The sequence below is a fragment of the Sminthopsis crassicaudata genome, chromosome 1 (assembly GCF_048593235.1).
Source record: "Sminthopsis crassicaudata isolate SCR6 chromosome 1, ASM4859323v1, whole genome shotgun sequence".
In the NCBI taxonomy this organism is placed as follows: Eukaryota; Metazoa; Chordata; class Mammalia; order Dasyuromorphia; family Dasyuridae; genus Sminthopsis; species Sminthopsis crassicaudata.
The window spans coordinates 389,875,583-389,900,504 of NC_133617.1; the positions used below are offsets into that span (position 1 = coordinate 389,875,583).

The 24,922-nt window shown below is 36.0% G+C and overlaps 2 protein-coding genes across 6 annotated transcripts in view; one reads left to right on the plus strand and one right to left on the minus strand.

The window, feature by feature from the left end:
* TMEM204 (transmembrane protein 204) overlaps window positions 1-15,602 on the minus strand; it is a 47,219-nt gene extending 31,617 nt beyond the window's left edge. Inside the window, exons 1-3 of one of the 3 annotated variants that reach the window (XM_074279630.1) lie at window positions 15,347-15,602; window positions 14,826-15,268; window positions 6,067-6,718 (exon numbers count right to left, since the gene is read on the minus strand). In XM_074279630.1, coding sequence (XP_074135731.1) covers window positions 6,067-6,346 — 280 coding nt within the window. In that variant the 5' untranslated portion in view covers window positions 6,347-6,718; window positions 14,826-15,268; window positions 15,347-15,602. Of the gene's footprint in view, window positions 1-6,066; window positions 6,719-6,900; window positions 7,059-14,825; window positions 15,269-15,346 lie in introns of those variants that run through there. The other 2 variants (XM_074279629.1, XM_074279631.1) reach the window with 2 other exon arrangements.
* IFT140 (intraflagellar transport 140) overlaps window positions 1-24,922 on the plus strand; it is a 209,010-nt gene that overhangs the window by 159,491 nt on the left and 24,597 nt on the right. For all 3 annotated transcript variants that reach the window (XM_074279619.1, XM_074279618.1, XM_074279621.1), the window contains one exon: window positions 21,960-22,137. In XM_074279619.1, coding sequence (XP_074135720.1) covers window positions 21,960-22,137 — 178 coding nt within the window. The remainder of the gene's footprint in view (window positions 1-21,959; window positions 22,138-24,922) is intronic.

Below are 24,922 nucleotides of genomic sequence, written 5' to 3' on the forward strand. Positions count from 1 at the left end.
ATCAAGCCTCCCTAAAACAATTTAAAATAAAGAACTTAATATTTGTGATATTTGTGAAATGGACAATGGATTTGTAAAATAATTTTTAATCATCTTATATAAGAATCTTAATACTATAGTAATGATATTGTAGATACAGGCAAGTAGATTTTTATTGATGTCTTTAATTTTTATATTACATTCCTTTCCAAATATATCTTCCCCATTCCTTCCTTTATCCATGTCATCCCTTGTAATAAAGATTGAAAAAAGAAAGACCAAGACTAGCCAACTCAACAATTGTGTCTGAAACTATGTTAGAATTCTACATTCAGAGCCCTTCTGAAGTGAAGGGAGAGAAGTGCATTTTCTCAGCCTTTCTCCAGGGCATAAAATGGCCATTGTATTTATACAGCAACTTGTATACATAATATTTTATATGGAATAGGAAAAATATCAAATTGAAAGAGCTGTATAGTGAATAAAGTAACTAGCCTCTAATTTATTTTGTAACTCAGCTTTGTCACATTTATCACATATAATACTGGTTATAGGTTACAGAAAAATGTCCTCGTAGCATAATCCAAATTCTGGAAATGCAGAAAGAGATTTAACTCAGGTTGAGTGACTTCCTGGGGCCTCTGTTAAGACTCAAATCCAAATCTGCTGGCTTTAGTTCTTAGTTCAGTTTGGTTTGACCACCAAAATCAATGAATGTCTTACTACTTCATGAATATGTACCATATTACACTGTGTTTTTTCCTTCACAAATGAATGCCACTTATTTGGCCCTTAAATTGTTTTCAGCTACAGACTAACCAATGAATGATTCCTCTAAGTAAAACAATCTGAAGATATGACTAAAATTTGATCTATTTGTTTAGGCTTAATATCCCTTTTGCTTTTCCTATCCCATAACCTACAGGGTCATAGATTTAGAGTTAAAAGGATCTGTAAAGATTCTCTTTTTACATTTTATAGATCCTTTTACATCATTTTACAGATGAGAAAACTGAGGACCCAGAAAGGTTATACAACATGCCTAAAGTTACATAGTAACATTTTTTTCTACTGCGCCACATTTACTATAGGATGACTACCTTTCTTTAGTTTGATTCCTGGATTATACACAATATTTTGACAGTCACTTTTTTTTTCTTCTTCTCTCCCATTTCTGTTAATGTAGCCCATCTATGCTGAAATTCTGGTATACTGTGTTTCTAATTATAAAATTGGCCAAATATTATAGTTATATTGGCCATATTAGCATCATATTCTATTGTACCACATTTTGAGTGGGACACAGAGAAAACAAATGGATTCCAAAAGAGAATAATCAAAGCAATTAGGAAGGAGTCTTCATTTTCTGTTTCTATAAAGAACTCTTAATGGATTTTAATATGCAAGAAAATTGTACTGCAAATTAAGAATCAAGTTCAATTGCAATTATGTATGTAAAATTCTCTGAAAATGTTAAATAAACAGGTTAAAGTGAAGTATCATTTTGAGATGAGACTGGAAATATTTCCCTCTGTAAAATGCTGACATTACTGTTGAAAGGTATTTATTGATTTTTGGGTTGTCTGATTTGAGTGTTTCTTTGTCCCATGAAAAAGTTGTACTTCCTGCTAAAATAAATTAGATTGAGTTTTAAGTATCTTTTTCTGCCTTTAAAATATGCATATATATGTTAGATATATTATTATATTATATTATATTATATTGCATTATATATGCATTATAAATTCATTTTGGTTTTAATGCCATAAAAAGGAAGAGACTAATTATAATTATATCTGTTACTTATTTAAACTATTTTATTCCTGATATCTGTAGCATACGTAAAATATAAATAAAAGCAAATCCTAAAAAAAATAAAATAAAATAATAAAATTGGCCAAATAGTAAGGTCGAATATATCAAGAAATATAAAACTTTTTTTTTTTTTTAACTGAAGCAATTGAGGATAAATGACTTGTCCAGGGTCACACAGCTAGGCAATGCTAAGTGAATTTGAACTCAGGTCCTCATGACTACAGGGTTGCTGCTCTATCCATGGCACTCTATCTGGAAAAGGTCAGAGTAGGGCAATGTAGATTTTAGAGGTCATCTAACCTCCACTTTAAAAAAAAAAAAAAAAAAAGGACAGTGATAGGAAATCACTACCTCAAAGGCAAAAACTCTTCTAGTTTCAATCAACTTGTTTTCAGATTTTATTTGTATTGTCATGCCTGCATCCCTGTGACATTAATCCCAGTTAGGACCAATGGAGCCATGCTGAGTTAAGTCTCCTGCTCTTCTATTCAGCTCAATTCAAAAAAGCATTTAGGTGCCTGAAACAAGAGGTACACAGATAAGTAAGCAGAAATATATGGAAAAACCACTCTAAATTTTTTTCCTGGAGGGAATAAAGAGGGGCCAGATCAGAAATGCTAATAATTGGGGGAAATCAAGGAAGAACCTTGTGGAAAAGGTGGCATGAGCTGAGATTCATAAACAGATAAGGATACCAAAAAATGAAGATAAAAAGGTAAAATAATCCAGACATGGGAGGCAGCCTTTGCAAAGGGACAGACTGGAGAAGTGAACTGTCCTATCTGGGCCTTAGCAGTGAGGCCAGATTGACAAGTACATAGAGGGGGATAATAGGAAATAAGTTAGGAATAATAAATTGGAGCTTGATTATGAAGGGCCTTAAGGGAGTTTGTATTCCATTAGGAACTAGCTGAAGATTTCTGAGCAAGGAATGACATGGTCAGATCTGTGCTGTAAAACATCAATCTGGCAGCTGTGCAGTGTGGAGATTTGAAGTACTAAGGTCCCTGGAAGGACATTACAATAATTCTGGTGAAGAAGGCAAGGACCTGAATTAGGATGGTTTCTCTCCAAGTGGAGAGAAAGCGACAGATGCAGATTGTGCCCAGAGCTAGACAGCCTCTTAAGATTCTATGATCCTATGAACTTCCATCTCCTAAATGTCCCTCTTAAAATGTGGGATCCATAAGAAAGTACAACTCTAAATAGGCAGAATAGAACAGAACTATTATTTCCCTTGTTCCAAATATTATGCTTATATTAATTAAACCAAATATAATATTGTTTTTCTTTTCTGTGGTGATGTTATATTGGGAGTGTGTGTACAGTAATCATTGAACATTATTGACTCATTTATTAATTCGTCCTGAGATTCCAATAAAATTAAGTTTCCAGGTCTTTTTCCACATGAAGTACTTTTCCCCCCATACACTCTTCATCCTATATCTTTATACTATAAAATGTGAGCCTTCCTTCATAATTCAGCTCATTCCAACCTGTTGAGATTTTTTTGATCCCTAATTTTGCCATGCAAAATATTAGCTATCTTTTCCACCTACAGTCATTTGCAAATTTGCCAGGCATTATATCTTTAACTTAGTCCAAATCAGTGAAAAGAACAAGATCAAGTACAAAAACTTCTGAGACTTCACTGGAAACCTCTCTTCAGGTTGATAAATCTATTAGTCATCTTTCTTAGAATCTAGCCATTCAGCTGATTCTCAATCTGCCTAACTACACTCTTCTTATGCCCAAGAATATGATGAGAAACATCTCAAATGCCTTACTGATGATATCCAGAGATTTTTCTACTTATAACATTGCTTTAGTCTAATATAATTATTCTGAAAGAAAAAAGATGAAATTTTTCATGTGACATGACATTTTTCAGTGACCAGTAGAAAGACTGGTACATTTTTAGGCACAAAACCAGAGTTTGGATCCTATGCTTGGACAAGTGAATTCATCTCCCTGCTTCTCATTTTCCTTATCTGTAACAACATGAAGGGGATTAGACCAGATGACCTTTCATGTGTCTTCCATCTCTAGCTGTGTGATCCTGTAATCTGGCAGGGTCCTAATAAGCTGTGCTGCCATTAACTTATAACCAAATCTCTTTCAATGTGTTTAGAAACTATACATTTAATAAGCCATTCTAGTCTATATGGAGAGATTAATGATAAGATGGATATTAATCAGAAGTGAGAATTATCAAGAATTTAATATTACTCTCTATGTGGATGTACTGTCCATTTTAGGAAAGTAGCTTATGGCTATTTTTGCATCTGATAAAGTAAGATTCAATCAGTCACTGTTCCTTGACTGCTAAAACTCTAGAAACATGACTTTCTACCAAAACTTAAAACCAATTAAAGTCTGTATTATTTCTTGAATACTAATTTCTTATTATTATTATAATTAGTTCAAATAAAAATAGTATCAAGTTGCATAAAAGCCTCTTTTTTAACATGAACTTTCTAGAAGACAAAATTATGTGCAAAAAATATGCATTTTTAAAACTGTCTCCTTATTTAAAAGAATTTCATTCATTTGAAGTTAATCAGATTGAAGTTTTCTTTGAAAATCTTATATGGTAACAAATTCATATTCAAAATACTATTGAACACTTATATACATAATATATATAGTCACGGCTTATAAAGAGTTTACTAATTAGTTGGGGAAAACATACATGAAAAATAATACTAGAGAATATATGGAACATTCCTCACATACCTTGGAGTTTAAAAGTGTGGGTATATTTGTCTGGTTTGTAGTAATTTCTTCTCTACATACATTGTTTTCAAAAGAATTTTCTATCTGTAACTCCCTTACAGTGCAACCTAAATTAAACTAAACAAAAAAAAATGGAAAACTGAACAGAAAACTTAGGTTTCACACTGTTCCATATAATAATTTTTAAAAAGACATAACGAGTAAAAAGCCATGACACCAAAATGTTACCTAGTGTCTGGAAGAGCAGGTAGAATATGGTATCTTTAAAATATAACAGTCATTTATGTGATCTATTTCTTTTAAAATGTTATTGTATTATTTAGGAACTTCTTTGGAAAAAGGTCTAAAAACATGGTATTTTAAGTCACTACATGAGCTTCACATTTCCTTTTTGAAATATATTTATAAACAGAATGGATGGAGAAAATCTGAAACTTGAAAATTTCACTCAACATTTTAGAATTTTGATTTTTAAAAACAATCCTTGTTATAAGAATATTTAATCAAACTTTGTTTCATATGAATCACACTCAAAGCATTTGTAAATCCTAAGAGTGGCAGAATGATAACTTTAGTTATCATTGGTTAATTAAAAATTATGAGTAAGGTTACTAATAAACCTTTTGACTTATGTATATTCAAAATACTTTACATATTTTTAAATTCTAAAGTCTCAAAATGGGGGAAAAACATACAGAAGTTATTTGCTGTATAATCTATAACCAACTATCAATTATTTAGGAGCAAAGCTAAGTATCCTGTTCTTCTACCTTCATATCAGTATTGATTCTCTAAGCTGTATTGCCTCTCTTATCAGTTATTCATGTTATCCTGCTCCTGTTCAGCCACGTGAGTCCAAAATTCAGTCCTTGCTAATATCTTATCTTTTTCTTTCTTTTATATCTCACATGTTCTGTAGAGATCTTATAAATGGAAAACAAATTAATTGAATTTTTTTTAAAAAATATACTATTTTTAAATTTTTACTTGTCTCATTAAAATATTGAAAATTTTTGGTCTAATTTCTGACCTTTTTAACCACAAAAAAAAAAAATTTCTCCCTGATTCTGTGTTTTATATCTTTATTAGGGTATTTTATATCTTTATATCTTTATGTTTTATATTTTTTATATCTTTAATCCCAATCTTTAATCCCAAAATTAAATCTATAGTCCAGTAAAAGGAAAAAAAAAAAAACATTCATCATATCTTTTGTTCCTTTTTTTTTATTCTTAAACCTTATTACTTGCATAAAATGCCTTGGAGATGAAACAAGTATAGGGTGAATTGGGCAGAAGGGTCAATATCTCTACTAATGATTTTAATATGTGGGTGAGTTTCCTCCAAAAGAGTGAAGTACTTCCCCTTGCTATGTATAGATGATCATCAGACACATTCCGTAGTGGGGATTTTTACTCAGTTGCACTACCTGATGGCCAGAGGCTGTATCAACAACTGAGTATTTCACTTTGGCCACCTACCATGAATTGCTCAATTCCATTAGGGAGAAAAAACTGCAAAAGTGAACAGACTTACATTTGACCGTACTTCGTGATTCCTGGAAACCTGCTGAATCGGACCCCCAGCTCAAAGCTTCACATTCTCGCTCTTCCCCTTGCCCACTTCGAGTTCCACTGCCTGCCCCTCCTTTCCCCTTCTCAGCCAGCCAGCATATCTTCCATAGTCCCACACTTCGCTTACGCCCATCCTCCAGCGTCTGGTATACCCAGTTTGGGGTAAAGGCTGCTGCATTATTGAGAATTAATGAGAGCAGGGCCACTAACACAGCCGTGGCCACCAGTTTCTGGACAGTCATAGCTGACTGTCAGTTACCGTCGGTCTATTTGCAGAAGAACCAAGGGTTCAGCCAGATGTGGCACATTGAAAAAGAACTGGAAATGAAAGGGCTTCCAAAGAGTGTTAGGGGTGGCTAGAGAACATCACCGTTCATTCTCAAAGTCAGCTTCCAAGTCAGCTCCCACCAGGCAAATGAGCCCAATCTGAGGTAGATGGGGATATTCCATAGAAGAAGTCCAAGGTGCAGCACCGTCCTGGTGACGCGGCCTTATCCTCCTGCCTGCACTTTGAGCAGTGCCAGTCCTGTGCTGAACCAGGCTGCAGAAAGGCCCATCACTTGAAGACCAATGTGCCCCCACAACGGATCCAGGATCTTGAGCTTGTGATCTTCCTAGGGAGGAAAGAGTATCAAATATTTGTTAGCTGAATGTCTCCGCCTTCCACAGTGCCGCAAATGCAGAAAACAGAGAATCTCTTCAAAGACAGAGGAACAATTTGGAAACCCCTTTTCCAATACTACACGACCCTGATCCACTTTAATCCCGTAAACAGAACTGATAGTTCTGCACACACCCCAGAGCAGGAGTGTAATGAAGAAAGGACATGGGCTTTGAGTGGCTAACGTTCTCGCTGCCCGGGCTTCTTGCCCAGTGTTCCAGCAGCCAGGAGCAGATACTGAAAAGTAGGGATTTGGCTGCAGGGAAGTGTGCATATGATCTTTTCCCCCTGTCTTTCAGCAAAAAGGAAATGGTTGTTTTTGAGGCTGTTTTTGGTGAGCTGGAGGGCGTAGCCAATTGCAACAAACAGAGGCACTGCCACAGCAGCCAGACACTAACAGGATGTGTTTCCTGAAAGGAAAGGACTGGGGAGACTTCTAAAGTCTTACTCCCAAACCCACCTCCTTTCACTGCTCCCTCTCCACACCTTCTTTCCAAAAAGGAAAGGCCAGTGATGATATGGAACAAAACAGCCTGATTCATTTTTTCTTAAAACTTATCAATCCAGTCCCCAATTACTGGATTGGTACCAAAGACATGTGTTAACTCTTCATTCAGCAATAAGACTCCCAGAGACTTGAACACAGCAATTGATATCTTAAGAAAGCCGGAGAATTGTTTCAGCCCAAATACCCTATTTGCCATCTGTTCCAGCTTTACTATTTATCCCTCTAGCACACAGACTTGTCACTGCTACTGCACACTAATGCTTACTATGACACATAAATATTGTCACCCTTGCCAAGAGGAAATGACTATGTATGTCATTTTCCTCCCAAATCCTATGCTTCCTTAAGGCAGGTGTACAAAACATTGTGCTGTGAATAAGATACTTTTGGAGGTTGCTCCATCAGCTTTACAAGACTAAACTATCCTCATTCCTGGTTATCTTACTTTGTGGACCATTTATCCACATGGCCACAAGTTAAATAATGTGAAGTTCAGTGCTGAATGAAAAATAGTAAATGAATAAATGGATAACTAGAAATAAATAAATCTTAGTAAGGGAACAATTAGGCCCAAAGTATATGATGATAATGATGTTGATAGCAAACATAATCCTTCAAATCATATATAACAATAATAAAAATGTCAGTTGCTTATTTTATATAGCATTTTCTTTTTGAAGTGCTTCACTTAGAAGGCATTCAGCAAAAGTCCAAGTGCTGCTGAACCAGATTTAAATTTAGTTTAACAAACTAAGAAAAATTCAATACAATATAGATATGTGAATTTGTGGTTTTCCAAGTAAATAAGCAGCCTTCAGGGATATGTTTCAATTTGAGTTTTTACACCCCTGCTTTTAATTTTCTATTTGTTCCTTCCAGCAATTTTGTTTGGCAGCTTAAAAAAAAAAAGTCAGAGAGAAGACATTTGATTTGCTCAACATTGTTCAGTTATGACAGTATTAGGACAGAACCTGCATCTCTTCCCAGTTCTTTTTCCATTAGACTATATTTCCTTTCAAAGCATAAGTTTTGGTAACATCATGACCCCTATCATAAGGAATACCATTAGCAGAGATTTTCAAGCCTAACAATATAACTAGTTCTGGATGACTTTTCATTGATGATAGAAATGATAATGGGTTAGAGTCTACCTCCCAGACTCAATTAAGAATTATTCCTTCTATCCACAAAATTTTAAACATTTCATAGACTCAGCTCTCATTTCAGATCAAATCAACAGTCGTAAATATTCATTTAATTGAAGTGAAATTTTTAAAAGTTTATTTCAAATTTATAGCATGACAAAATTAATTATAAGGGACCTCAGACCTCATCTAGTCCAACCTGAAACTGAGTAGGAATTTCTTCTCTTTATTCCCAATAAACAGTCTTCTAGCCTCTTCTTGAAGATCCTTAGTAATGGGAAACTCACTATTTCCTGATGCAGCCTCTTTTTCTCTTGGATGGTTCTAATTACTGGGAAGTCTTTCCCTACTATTGAGTTGAAATCTACTTTCTACCTATCTAGTGCTCCTATTTCTGATTGCTGGAGCAAAAAAAACAAGTCCCATCCTTCTTCAATATGACTGTCCTTCTATACACATACATACATATGCATAATTAATCTCCTACCCCTAATTTCTCTGCTTGCTTTGCATTTCAAATCCCTCCTCTCTATTCAACCCTAGCCACCATGATAATTTCTGTTTTCATTACCTCTCTACTGCAATACTACTACTGTTAAATACTTACAACTACTATTGCAATAGATTTATAGTTCACTTCCTTAACAACTTACCTGACACCTCTCCCCTTTCCAGTCTCTCTCCAGGATCCAGACTGGGTTTCCTAAAGCATAGGACTGATCATATTACTTTCTTACACAGTAAACTTCATTGGCTCCTAACTGACTTTGGGATATATGAGAAACTCTTGCTTAGCTTTTAAAACCCTTCACCATATGACCCCAACATACTTCTCCAGCCTCATTATACATTACTCATTCTACATGGCCTACCTAAACTGTTTGTGATCCTCTCGTGGGTCATTCCATCTCTCCTCTCTGTACTTTGCTCTGTCTATCCTCTAGATCTGAAATATACTCCTCTCTTCACCTTTGTCTCTAGAGTACTTTCTTTCCTCCAAGTATCAACTCAGTTGCTATTTTTTTCATGGAATTCTTTCTGATTACCTCCCCAACCCCAGCTGCTAGGATACATTTCTAAAACTACTTTATTTACATATGTGTGTGCATATATATAAACATATGCATGTATATATCTGTAAACTTATGTATACATATATATTTACATATTTTGTCTCCCATTTGAATGTTAAGTTCTTTGAAGGAAGAATCTGTTTTGTATATGAATCCCTAATCCTCAGCACTGTAATTGGGCATATAATAAGCACCTAGGTAATGCTTATTGATTGATTGATTTAACCCAAGTATAGGACTTAACATTCCTACATTTGATTAAATTTTTTTAAATTCAGCCAAATATTCTAATCTGTTGAGATCTTTTTGGGTCTTAATTCTGTCATCCGACGTATCCCTTAAAAATTGTCATCTACAAATGTGATGTATGCCATCTTTGCCTTCATCTTAGTGATTTTATAAAAACATTCAACAGGAAGGTGGAATATATTTCTGGGGAACTCACTAGAGGCCCATTCCCTGGGACATCCCTCTATTAATCAATAACTCTTTATGGTAACTCTTTATGTGCAGCTTTTGAATAAAGTTCTAAAACCCAACGGCAGCATTCATTCTGTAGCTCTCTTTTCCTGAGACTTTGTGAAATGCCTAGGTGACTTCCAAATCACTCTATCTATAGTACCTCCTTCATTTGCCAACATAGTTATAAAATATCTGTTAAAAAGAGTTCAGCGATATTATCTAGAATTTGTAACACTACTTCTTTGAGAAATCCATATTAAGCAGTATTTTGTGTAACAAGTCAGATAAGCTTATCAAATTAGTTCCAGAGTTATCACCCTGAAATGTCCACTTCTTTTCTACCCTATTTTGGGGAAACTATGTCAAGAAGTCTTCAAATGCTGTTAAGAGATTTTAATTTAGAATTTGATTTTCCTGCCATTGCTAACTCTTTGGGTATGACTAATTTCCAAGGGAAGCAAACACATACAAGCTTAAAAAAATAAAAGTAAATATTCTGGATTTCCTTGGGAAGTAGTAACACCTGCATTTGTACCATTCCCTCATTTTCCATTCCTTACAGTTGCTCAAGAATGGTGGCAGTGAAGAAGAGGTGGGGCTGCTCATGTCTGTCCCTGTAGGACCCAGCCCACGATTCATTTGTTTAGACTAAGTAACTATTCCAACCCTGAAACAGATGAGATTTTCCATAGTTCAGAGGCAAACATTTGCTCACCCTATTTTCCCTGGGGGCACTAACTATTCCTGGAAAATTCTCTTTTAGCAGATGGCAAGCTTGCTTTACCTCCTGACTAAGATTTGTCTGCACCATTAGAATGAGTTATTTGCAGGGGGGTTGGGGCCTGGGAAGGTTTGGAGGGAGATAATTTGAAGGAAAGAGGGAATGTATGGTAATAGGGTGGTATGAACTCTCCTGGAAATAAATGAGAAAAGCTCTGGGCTACAGACTTGTTGTCATAGATAAAATATACATATATATATATATATATATATATATATATATAATCTCTATTCATCCTAAATTCCAAAGCAAAAGAAGACAGCCTTCATAGATACCCTATAAGAATAGGAAGGAGGAGCCATTGGAAAATTTAAGATTTGGTTGGTAGGTTCTGATTCACAGGGAGTGATTATTGATTTGAAATGAGTCTTCCTCTTGGGAAATGAAAGTAATCAAATCAGATTCATAAGTAGACATCTCCACAATAAAACGCTAAAAGCATATCAACAATTATGTATAGACTACTTCTAGGTGGATAGTGTGAGACCCACCTCAATGGCCCTTACCTCAAATGTTGCCAAAATGGATTGATGCATCAGACATTTGTTAACATACTGCACTTGAGATATGTAAGGAAGAGATTTGCTCAATGAGAACTGCTAATAATTCTTTGATACTTTTTCTGGTCTGTTATGTCCTTAACAAGCATAAATAAATTAAAAATTTTAATACAAATTCATGAACTGAAGGTTTAGCACAAAACTTAAGTCTAAGAATACATGTTCCTTTCTTACAGGAAGAGGACAAATTAATTTTCATTTTTGAATTGTTGAAACTGAAGAGAAAAACAGATCTTAAATTTTTCCTTAACCTGAGATTATTATGTAGTATTCCATCTATAGCACTTACATTCATATTAATAGCACAATTGGAATAAAATAATTTTTAAGGGAAAGAAGAATGAAAAGGTTGGCAACAATTTATGTAATCTTTCGGTCAAACAGTCCTACAAGTCACATTTTGCCTTGGGAGAGACAGCCTCTGTGACTTATTAATGTATTCCATAAAAGATCTATTCCTTTTTGAAAGATTCACATCCATTTTAGGGCTTTAATCCTCTCCTGCCCCATCTGCTTTTTATTAGATTCTCTATTCAGATTTGATGAAGTGCAGCTGTAAGTTCTTTTTCCAAGTAAAAGCACAGAGAACAGGAAATTCTCCAGAGTTGGATGGAGGCAGGAGCTGCTAACTCTCAGAATGCAATGCATTCTGGAATCTGCTACAACAAGCAAAAAGCTTAGGGTTTCCTAGTCCCTTATAATTTTTAGAGATTCCTCTGATAGTTCTGCTTTGTTGAAGTTAAGATCAGGACTATTCTGTGGAGATGCCAACATAAGTATTATGTTACAGGATGATATACTAGTCAGGATTCAGCTGTTTTCCTTTTTCTTGCTTAGATACTTATAGCAGATCTGAATTTCAAATGGCAACTTTTGAAAACAGATGATCATAATAAGTCTCCAACCCATACTTAACTTATCCCTTTTTCCTTCTTCACACCACAAGGGAAGATATGTTAAAGTATGATTTTAGTCTTATTCTAGAGTATTTTCCTAGCACATGAATTTCTTGGGGATTTTCCAAGCATGAGGGCTTCTCCCTTCTTATCATAGGGAAAGTTATTAAATTATTGGAGATAAAAGCAGTGCTGATACAGTAAGAAGTGACTTTTGGGAGAAAAGAGATATGTAATTAGTACCTATTGAATTGTAGAAGTCTATGCATTTGTGCATCCAGTATTTCTAAATGTTTGGCAACGAGAAATCCTTTCAAAAATAAGTGATATCCCAAATCACTTGGCGGAAATAGTTTGAATTGTTATTATTATTATTATTATTATTGTGATTTTTTTAGGAAAACAAATGGTTTCATTATAAATTTGAAACTTATAGCTGCTCTTAGATTGGTTCATTTCAGAGAATCATATATAGGCAGAGAGGAGTGAGCTAACTTTGAAATTAACTGACAGACCCTTTTCAGAGAAGTTTTCAAACTGAACCATACCAAAAAAAAAAAAAAAAAATGGAAATGATCCAAAAACTCCCCCAAAACAAAGGGAAATCCTAAAAACATGTAAACCTGGTTTTATAATTGATCAAATTATTGTGGAGATATACCACCCCTTGTGAAGTTTTATCAGAATCCCAAGCTGTCTTATAAAAAGACTTGAAAATTAATGCAAAGCATTAGAAAAGTAATAAACTGCTCACTAGATTCCAGTATTTGGCAACTTTTGAAAAAGGGAAAGGGCCAACTGTAAAATTGCTTTTCCAAACGTAAGTGGAGAGAAGGGCCTTATACTTTAAAAAAACTTCCTTTGTTTTTCTTTGGCCTTTTTTGGCTTGCTATTTTTCATAGTGTTACTAATATGAAAATACGTTTTGCATATATCAAATTATCTGTCTTCTCAATAAGGGAACAGAGGAGAGAGAAAAGGACAGAATTTGGAACAAAATTTTTAAAAATGAGAAGGGCCTCCTTTTTTGTATATCTGTCACAAGATACTCTTAAGATTTTTGATTAACAAAAGAGTTGAAAAGGTTCCCACCAATAACATCTAATGACGTTAATTAGATATGAAGAAAGTTGAGACATGATTTAGAGAAGGATTATTCTAAATTACCAGATTTTATAAATTGACTCAATATCCCATTATTTGTTGACATTTCAGTAAAATTTCTCCCCTAGATTCTTTAATAGAAATGGAAAACAAGCTTTGATTTTCTATCCATTTTATAAAGATGGAAATTGAAAGGCACAGAATCCCTTGCCCTGAGTAATAATTCTTAAGAGAAAGCAACTTCCTGAAGAATGTTATGTCTTTAGGCTATTTTTAAATGCACGTAGTTTTGAGCCAGTGAATGAAGGGACATAGTATAGTCAGCGGAGAGGTAGTGTTAGAGTCAGCAGGACCAGGATTCGAATCTCCCAACCTCTCCTGACTCTGACACTGGATAAGTCACTTATCCTCTCGGTAGCACAGTAACTCTACAAGACCAGAAACTGCAAAATGATGAAAGATTTTCATTGATTGAAGTGTCCTACACAGGAATTCCTTGTATCAATTAAATCACCAGTCTTCCTTCCTTTTCTCCCCACCCCCAGAAAAATTCTGAACTATCTACCAACTCTCTCTGGAATTTGGCCATGGTAGGTAAAGCTCTGAATTAGAAATGTGAAAGACAACTTCTTCCCATCTTTAATACTTACTAGACTGGTGACTATGCTCATTTAATCTCTCTGAGCCTCAGTTTACTCTTCTTCAAAATGGGGATAAATAAGAATAATTGCTTGCACTTATATAGTGCTTTAATGTTCACAAAGTACTTTATAAATAGTATTTCATTTGATGCTCACACCAACACTAGGAGGCAGATGCTATTAACATCCACATTTTTACACATGAGAAAACTTGATGTGAGAGAGGTTAAGTGACTTAGCCAGTCACACAGAACATCTGAGGCTGGATTTGGACTCGGATTCTTCCTGACGTCACGTCCACTATTCTGTACACTGTTTCACTGAGTTGCAGAAATGTGGTAAAGATTTTTTGGTAAAAGTCCATCATTATCACGTATATTTGAATTATCCAATTAAGGGGCAAGGAATGCAATCAATTTGAATTAGATAAGTTAAAAAAGATAATTATTCCAAAGGTAAGTTTCATTAATATTAAAAAAAAAAAAAAGAGAGAGAAGCATTTAAGTGTTCCCAAATTTATCCCAGTAGCCTACTAAGTCAAAGGAGGATCTCCTTAACATTTGTGAGAATACCCCAATGCTACTGAGAAGTTAAGTTAAACCCACTTGGAAATGATTTACATTGACATTGGTATTATTAATATTTCTCTAGTACAATCCTGACATATACGAGGCATGGTTTCCCTATTCTAGTTCTACTTCATAAATTCCCTTAACTTCATAAATTCACTTCATTCACTTAGTTTCATAAATTCACTTAACTTTAGAAAAAAGCTATAGAAATAAAGCAGTACTGTGGTGTAGAAACATAGATAAAAAAGAATTATTTTTATTTCAAAATGGATCTTATTTCTTCCCAGCAGTAGAAACTTAAGGTATATTTTTACTTACTAAAATGCTTCAGTTTTCCTGCTCTTTTGCACAGTAACTATGACAGTCAGGAAACTTGAAACCACATATTGCAAGAAAGGTATAAGTTACAAACACAAACAATATGAATTTGTACATTCTTCACATTAAGAAAGTGGGCAAAGTATTCATCCTGGCCACAAACATAATTTTTCAGCATGCAAGAGACTTGATTGAAGTCATCTGTTGGTTTTTCCCATTTCCCAAAGCTATTTGGATAAACAACAGATCCACTGTGTGTTGTGATAATGTGAGGCTCTGAGACTCCCATTCAGGATTGGGTCTTTTATTTATCCATGAACCTCAAAGATGAGAAAACAGAACCTGCCATATTCCTTCAGTGATAATCCTTTCCCTGTGTCCCACAGGGTCCCCAGGAGTCAAGATTTCTGGTAAACAAAGTTTCAAGATTCCTTATTGAAAATCTGGAAATAAGTAAGACCATCAGGGAAGATGCCAGAAAACAGCATTTAATGTAGCAAATCAGTTTTCAGTGAACTTACTTAAAGTATCTCCTTGCTCATTCAGGAACAATATGACCCAAGCGTGGGTTTCCCCTGAGGTAGCTTCCCTTCCACCTTCCTGTTCCTCTCAGAGATGGAGTTCTTTGGGTCAAGAAAGGGCGGTTCCTCCCCCTGTTCCGCAGGCTTCCTGCTCTGGAAACTCCAGTCTGAACTACCAGGTGGGAAGAGAATCCGATTCTCTTCAGCCTCCAAGATGTGCTGTATCACTGTAGAAGGCTGACAGTTTTATCTGGGAGGAAGGGGCCTCTGGGCAGGAAGCAGTTATGGAATGCAAGGGGAGGGGCCTCCAAGTTTAGAAATCCACTCAAGGTCTCTTTCTTTGCTAAACTAATCCTGCATCATAAGCCCCTGGATTCTAAAACAGATTCCTCTAGGTTTTTTATTTGTAGAAAGAGCTGTAAGGCTCATTTTAATCCAAGGGAAATAGCTAAAATGATGTTTCTTTGTTACTACTTTTTTTTTTAATTGTATCACGCTCAGAGTATATTGTTTTGTCTTCTAAAGTTGTGCAAAATGACTAACATGGAAATGTTTTACATGATTTCACATATATAACCTATATTTGATTGCTAACCACATGGGGAGGGAAAGGAGGGATAGAATTTGGAATTCAAAATGTTTAAAAATTGTTTTAACAGGTAATTTGGGGGGGAAATAAAGTATACTCTTTAACTGAAGTCCTAAGAACTAGATCCAAAAATATAAAATGGAAAAGCATTTTAATGAATTCTCAAACAATGTTTCTGATAAAAAAAAAAAAAATCCCTGCTGGCAAAGACAAGTATCTTAAGATTTTGGATGGGAACTGGAAAGGACACTGGTGTCCATCTGACCATACATAGTTTTCTCATTTTATAGATAAGGACACTAAGGCTGAAAGATATTAGCTCTGGGGGAGATCAGGAAAGGCTTAATGTAAGAAAGTGGTTCTTGAGCTGACTTAAGAGAGTGACTCTTTGAGGCAGAGATAAGAAGGATTATATTCCAGGCATTAGGGATGGTTGACAGAATGCCATTACTGAGCAACACAAGTTCCATTTGGCTAAATTGTAGAAAAAAAGGTAATAGATGATGAGGCAGGCTGGGAGCAAGTGGTGAATGGCTTTTAAATGCCAAACAATGGAATTTTTGTTTTATCCTATAGGCAATAGGGAGCCACTGGAACTTGTTGAGAGGGTTAGTGATACATCAAAGCTCCAATTAAGAAAAATCACTTTGACAGCTGTGTGAAGGATAACCTAGAGTAGTGATAGATAATTCAGGAAAATGCGTTTGAAACTTTTGCAACAGTTTAAGTGAGAGGTGATGAGGGTTTGAACTTAATGGTGACTGTGAGTTAAGAGAAAGTGTCAGATGGGACAGAAATGTTTTGGAGTTATAAAAAAACATTTAAAGATAGAAAATTGTTGGGGCTTTTAAAATATTTTTCCAAGTACATGTAAAGATAATTTTTAGCATTCTTTTTTTTGCAAAATTTTGATTTCCAAATTTTCTCCTTCCTGTTCACCTTCCCTAAGAGGATAAGCAATTTGATAGAGATCATATATTAATGATCATGTAAATCATGTAAAACATATTTCTATATTAATCACATTGCAAAAGAAGAAACAATTTGCAAAAAAAAAAAAAATAACAGATAAACTTTTTTTTTTTTTAAGCTGACAGATTGTTGCTAAAGAACTATACAAGAGAAAAAGGGTCTCCATTTTTCTTTAGCTCTCCAGACAATGCTTGACATCTGGTGCAACATGGTGTCTGGTTATACTTACTTAGGACAAAGCTGCATGTGTTCAAGAAGTCAAATCTATGGAACCACACCCTTGAAGAATTCCAGATCAGTTTTTCTTGAGCTGTTTTGTATATGTGTGGCCAGTAACTCCAAGGAGCATGGGGAGCTGTGAACACTTTCCCCCCTTAATTTGCATAGGGATTGGAACTGCCATAGTTTAGGCTTCCTGCATATGCAGTAGGGAAGGAATTTCTCACCCATTGGGATCCTCTTTTTTTCCCCTTGGAAAATGGAGCCTGCCTTATGTAGTTGAGAAGTTTGCCTACAAGCACTTTGTTCCCTTTTATCCTTTGAAAGACTGACCTGCAGCTGTGGACAGGCTCAAATGCTCTGTTCACTTGAGAGAATTCAGCATTGGCTTTCTGGAAACTGAAGTCCTCTACCTTGCTTTAAGAAATGGGGTTAAGGATGAGGGACCCTGTCTTGTGATACCTATGACTCAACATCCCCCACAATAGAAACTGTGACAATTGAAGGGAGAGGGCTTGCTGTAACCACAGTTTGGAAACGTTGAAAAGAGATGATTCCTGATAGTAGTAATAGCAAGCCTATGTCCAGCGTTAACTGGCCAATCCGAGGGCACTCATGCAGGAGCTACTATTGAACAGTGTGTCTGAATTGAAGATAAAAAGATGCTAGCATGTCAAGTAAGGAGGCAGAAGGATTTCAGCCACAGGGCTTCTGGAGGGTGGAAATAGAACCAAGAGATCCAAAAGATTTTATTCATGGATTAAGAAACGAGGCCCATGAAGCTACTGAGTGCCATAGAAGAGTCTGAGCTCAAAAGCTTGGACCTCATACTGCTCACCACCTAACAGAGATGATGGATTCAAAATGCACGTATAATTTTCTGTAGAGAGTCACAGTTAGTGGGGAAACTCTGGGTGAGGTACAAGACCCTTCAGCCTAGATGGAACCTGCTGACAATATCTGGTTCGGCTCCCCATCTCCCCTAAGGGCTCTTGGTCTTCCTGAGCAGTCGGGGGTAATGACAACCTGTGTTGAGATTGAGGCAGAGTGGTACCAAGTGAAAGAGTGAATCCAGGTAGCAAACTACATACAATAGCAAGTTGTTTATGTGGTCCCATGTGGGCAGTGTTGTTTTTGTAACAGTATAAAAAGGGGCAAGTCCTTGAAATAAGCAAACTCCATTTTTCCACCATCCTCTGGAGTCCTACCTCATCACTTCTTCACTAGGAAGTTATATTTTAATTACCCCGGTGTGGGGGCTCTAGAAAGCAATGGTACTTTTGTTACCCCAACTTGGGAGCTCTAGAAAGCTCAAAAACAAAACAATTTTGGGACATGGAAAATGTGGAAATTTGTTTAGTAGACTATGCAACTGTATTTAGGGTTTTAATGTTTCATTTTTTTTCCTCAATGCAGGTAAAAGTAATGTAAGAAAAATCTTTTTTCAATTGTTCATTAAAAAATTAAAAACAATAAGCATTTTTAAAATTTAAAAAAAGCTGGGATCTGACTAAGGCAGTGTTATAAGTCAGTGCCTGTGTAAATCTGAGAGATTGGATCTAGAGGACATCCTTTCTTCCACTTGTCACTCAGCAATACTCCCAAAATTGAGACCATGTAGCTTAAGCCTGATTCCCTGGAAGCCAGAGACAGTTCTGTCTAAGGACCACAGAACAGAACCATCTAATCCCAAGGATGGAGAAACCTGGGGTACAAAAGCAACATTAGAAGTGCATGCAGTGACCAGACTGATGTACAACATCCTAAGCATGATGTGTAGCATAGCACTTAGACAGCCAGGTGGTACCTGCTGGTGCATCCAATAGTGGAACCTATACAAATTTAAGGTAGATAAACTTCAAATATGTATCTTCATTATGTAACCTAAATGTATAAAATTTCTGGTTTATAGATATAAATTGCCCTTGCTGTTCCCTTGCCCTGTACCATCTATATACCTGTATTAATGCATTTCACAAGGGACTACAATTTTTTTTTTTTTTTAATGAGGGTGGAGTGGAATGTAGTTGACAGCTTCTGGGCATATGGGGCTGGTCTGTGAGTTTTCCATGCACATGTGGGAGTGAGGAGTTTCCTGCTCAGCTATTCCTTGAGAAGAGTACACAGGAGAGGCTCCTAAACACGCAGAGGTGTGGGAGAGGAGTTTTCTGTCAGTGTATGTTTTTCTTTTTAGCTCTTGAGAAAAACCTGTGGATAGAGAGATTCTCACTGAAGACAGAGGAGTGTGTAGTTAACCACTAGCTGAATGGTTGGAATACATGGGGCACTGGCTGGGCTGTTCAGTGATATTTCGTTCTTCCTTGATGGAAAAGCACCAGGCCTGAATCCAGTGAGAGGACTGACTGAAGGAGGCTTGTAGGAATCTGCCAAATCCAGCTGGAGAAGGAATCAGGGAAATAGCCAGTAGAAGGCTCGGGCAGTTTGGGAGACCCAGCACTTCCTGTCCTTACTAAGCCTGATATACTGAGGATTGAGAAATGGTTTGGCTGCAGCAGACCCCAAAGGAGAATTAAAAACGAGGCAGTTGAATACATAAGAGATGTTCCGTCTTCAGTGAGGCATTCACTCTGACTGAGTAGTAGTGTCTTAAACTTCAACTAAGAAGGAGAACTTACCATAAAGCCTTTTTTTCTGCCTTTTGCCGTTACTGTTCATATTTATTCACAAGCCTGTCATAAGCATTTGTGAGTGTGTATCGACAAGAAGAATAGGGCCCTTAGAAAAACAGGGACCTGTAAAGCAATGCCAATAGACTTTGGACAGAAAAATGCCTTCTACATCCAGAAAAAGATCTAAGGAGACTGAATGTAAATCAACACATGCTATGCTCACTTCTTTTTTCTGTTTTATTTTCCTTTCCCATGGTTTTTCCCTTTTGTTCTGATTTTTCTCTCCCAATATGATTCATAAAGAGATGTGTATTAAAAAAGAGAAATTACTTAGAATCCTTGGCTTTCCAATTGGATCATCTAGTCCCCTCATTTTATAGCTCAGGTAACTGATGCATAAGGAAATGATACTACTTGCCTTGGGAAGAAAAATAGGAATAATTAGAAGTCTAGTCCAGTGACTTCAAACTCAAATGGAAATGGGGGCCACTAATCAGGATATAAAATCCCTGCTACATACATTGAGTTTTAAAATATGTTATCTATATCTTGGTGTAAATTTCATTTATTTTGTCAAATATTTACTAATTACATTTTATTTTGGTTCAGGCTATAATTAGGGGTACTGGGGGCTGCATAAGGCAGGCTGTGTGTTTGACACCTCTGTTAGACTTAGAACTCGTTTTATAGATAAAGAAACTGATACCCAATGTAATGATGCTTCTTGCCTAAAGTAACATTGGTAATATGTAATCAAGGTAGGGTCTAACATCAGGTTTTCTCATTTCAAATCCAGTGCCCTTTCCCATATAGATGTGGCCAAGATGCCTTAGAGAAGAAGAAGAGTCAGGATTTGAATCTTCTTCTGGCTTCTGCTCCAATGTTTTGGAATAAAGGAAGAATTAGCATCAATCCCATAATAATTGTTCTGTCCCAGATGGTACCTTTACTAACTAAGGAAAGGGAAGGGAATAAGCATTTTTATCATACCAACTATATGCCAGGCACTGTGCTAAGTACTTCACAAATATTTTCATTTAAACTTACAATAACCCTGTGAGGTAAGTTATTATCTCACTTTACAGATGAGGAAACTGAGACAAACAGTTTTAGTGAAACCTTTTTTTTTTTTTTTTTCTTTTATATCTGTCTCTGAAACAATCTTGAAAGGAACAGCTATTGGAAAGGAAAATGCAGGTTAGGAAATTTGCTTAATTCCAAATTGATGGATATTTTCCTTCTGACAGATTGAAGACTTTTTTTGTTAGAGTAACCTTCTATAATTCAAATGGAAGTATAATTCCCTTTTCACTATGAGTCACTTAGAAAACCCTGAAGTGCCAGATGACAAATGAGTCTGTTGCTCAGTTGAGGAATTAGAGAGCTCTTTGACACAACTGTTTGTTATAGATAGAGGGAGGTTATCAGACTGTCTTGGACTGGAGTACAGCTGGCCTTCTAAAGGTCAAAGCACAAAAATATATAATGGGCAGCCTTGTCCAAGGATAGTTCTGACTTTTTTTAGGATGTCCATTTGAGAAAAGACACAGAAGCTAACTGGATGGTTTCTCCTGTTGTTTACAGCTGTGTCCAACTTGTTATGACCCCATTTTGGGTTTTCTTGACAAACATATTATGGTAGCTTGTGATTTTCTACTCTTGTTCATTTTACAGATGAGGAAACTGAGGCAAATAAAGTGACATGATGAGGGTCACACAGCTAATAAGTGACTGAAGCTGAATTTGAACTCAGGTTTTCCTGACTCTAGGCTCAGCTCTGTAACCACTGCCCCATTTGGATAATGTAGCAAGTTTTTATTTATGAGGGAGCGCAGTGTAGTGAAAATACCACTTGACCAAGGCAATCCCAATAGACTTTGGGTAGAGAATACCATCTTTAACCAGAAAAAGAACTATAGAAATTGAAATGTAAACCAACATATATTATGTTCACTTCTTTTTTCTGTTTTTTTTTTCCTCTCCCATAGTTTTCCCTTTTTGATTTTTCTCTCCCAACATGATTCATAAAGCAATGTGTATTAAAAATAAATAAGGAAAAAAAAGAAAAGAAATGCCGGTTAATAATACTGACAGTGAGATAGGCTGTACTTGGAGAAGGTGATGGGAAACTGGAGCTTGTAGGCTTAGAGAAGATGTATGTGCTCATTAAGTATAACATCCCCTATTTCCCTTTCTCCTGCAGTGAAGCTGTCTGGGAGAATATGGCCCGCATGTGTGTGAAAACACAGCGGCTTGATGTGGCCAAGGTGTGCCTTGGGAACATGGGCCATGCCCGAGGAGCCAAAGCCCTACGAGAGGCAGAGCAAGAACCAGAGCTGGAAGCAAGAGTGGCTGTGCTAGCGATTCAGCTGGGCATGCTGGTAAGGCTGCCTTGGTGGGGCACTGGGAAGGAGCAGATTATCCTCACCTTCATGATAAAGAGGAGGAGAGCTGAGGATGAGAATGATGGCCTGTTTCTTTGTTCTATAATTAATAATAATAACCAACTTTTATTTAATGGATAGACTGCACTCTCATTGGCCAAGTCCTTCTTTTAGACTTCTAGACTCAGAGGTTCTCTCCAACAGGAAGGGCAAAAAGTAAAAGATGTTTAGAATAAAAACATCAGTCAGGTATGGAACAGGCCATTTTACTCCCACACAAAGGGAACACTACATAGTAAAAATGCAAAATGTGTCCAGTTGGTTGAGAAGCGAATAAGTTAGCCTTGTTGGAGCCTTTGCAACAGAGTGTAGACACAGAAGGCAGGTATATCCTAGGACATGAGCGCTGTGCTTACCCTTCAAGGCCAGCAGGGCCAGGAAGGAGAGCTCCTTTATTCAAGGTTTTTCTACACACATCCAGTTTTTGCACCCTGCAGTCAATTAAAAGACTTCATCAAGACAAAATAAACCCAAAGGAAACGATTAAAGGAAGGACTCTTTGATCACTCATGGCACCCAGCCTCACACAGTTAAATTCTGAGTCAGCATGGGCCAGTCTCCTATAACACTGAGATAACACTTTAAGATTTTTAAAGCATTTTACACACATCTGCTCACATCAGCTCATTTGATCTTTATGATAACTCTGTGAGGTACTCATTGAACATATGAGGAAATTGAGGCTAACAGAAGTTAAGTTATTTGTCCAGGTTAACAAGGATAGTAAGTGTCTGAGACAGGACTCAAACTCAGAGCTTCATATACTCTGCATGTCACCAAGCTGCCAGGCATCAAGACTCCATTAGAACTGAGCCTTTATGTCAAGCAGAAGTTTGTTTCTGCTTAAGTGAACAACTTTAGGGTATGATTTACTTCAAATTTATTTCAACCTTTATCACATAATTAATTCTCTTACATTTTCCTTTGACTCTGCTGAGCAGAAACAGAAGTTTTTCTTCCTTAACCAGAGTCTCTTCTGAAAAGAGACAGAAGAACTCCTAAGTTGTTTATTTTTTCTTTCTCACCTCCTTTCCCACATTGGAAAAAATATATATATATTTTTTTATTTATATAAAATATAAAAAATATAATCCTTATAACAAATTATTTCTAGTGAAACAAAATAAGTTTCTGCATTGTCCATGTTTAATATATGTTATTCTATATCTTGTGGTCCATCTCTATGTGAGTAGGGAATATGGTTCATTATAAGTCTTCAGGAATCTGAATTGGTTATTGCAGCTTCGAAATGCAAGATGAGATGAGGAAGACTTAATGTGATTAATCTTTATAAGATTTGTTATTTTAAATATATTTCCTCTACTTCTCATTGTTCTCGGCATCAGTTCATAAAATCCCAAGTTTTTCTGAGACCATACCTTTCATCATGATAGAATTCTATTACATTCAAATATCATAATTTGTTTAACCATTCCTCAACTGATAAGACTCAAAGAAACTTTATAGGGTTTCTCAATAAACTATCTATGACACTGACATTTCTAATTATCTTGGCAAATCACTGAAATATCTCCATGCTTGGAATGCTGATAAGTGTTCTATATGAAATTTAGACTACCAAAAGAAAGTTGTTGCTGGCCTTTTTTGTAGTGGCGAGAAACTGGAAACTGAGTGGATGTCCATCAGCTGGAGAATGGCTGAGTAAATTAAGGTATATGAATGTTATGAGAAATTACTGTTCTATAAAAAATGACCAGCAGGATGATTTCAGAAAGGCCTGGAGAGACTTAGATGAACTGATACTGAGTGAGATGAGCAGAGCCAGGAGATTATTATACATGGCAACAAGAATATACTATCATCAATTCTGATGGACATGACTCTTTTCAACAACAAGGTGATTCGGGCCAATTCCAAATGGTCTTGTGATAGAGCCATCTGCACCCAGAGAGAGGACTATGGGGACTGAGTGTGGATCACAACATAGCATTTTCACTTTTTCGTGGTGGTTGTATGCTTGAATTTTTTCTTAATCATTTTTTTTCTTTTTTGATATGATTTCTATTGTGCAGCATGGTAATTGTGGAAATATATATAGAAGAATTATACATGTTTAACAAATATATGTTTGGATTATTTGCCATCTGGGGAGGAAGTAGGAGGAAGGGAGGGAGGAAAAAATTTGGAATACAAGGTTTTGCAAGATGAACATTGAAAATTATGCATATGTTTTGAAAATAAAAAGCTTTAACTTAAAAAAAGTTGTTGCTTATGATAAGACTATAGTCCTTATCAAAATGTGTTTTGCTTCTTTCTTTATTACTGAGGGACTACAAGTGAATTGGTTGGTCTCTTATGGTAGCTAGAAGGTAGAGTAGAAAACTCTGGATGTAGCATTTGAAAAAAAAACTGAGTTCAAATCCAGCCTCAGACACTTAATAGGTGCTTTTTTCAGTTTTTATATCTGTAAAACAGATGTAATAATAGCATCTAAGGATAAAATGAGATATTTATAAAGTACTTCATAAACCTTATTGTTGTTATTATATCCCTTGGCTAAAATAGTGTCAATTCAATAAACATAGTAAGTACATTCTATCAAAGAAAAAGACAACATTTTCTAGGAAGATGTGGAAAAGAGAGAATACTTTCATTTGGAGGGATCAGGAAAAACTTCATAGAAAAGGTGGCATTTGATTAGAACTTTGAAGTCAAAGAAAGGTCTCAGAAGATATGGCGATGAGGAGAGATGAGGATTTCA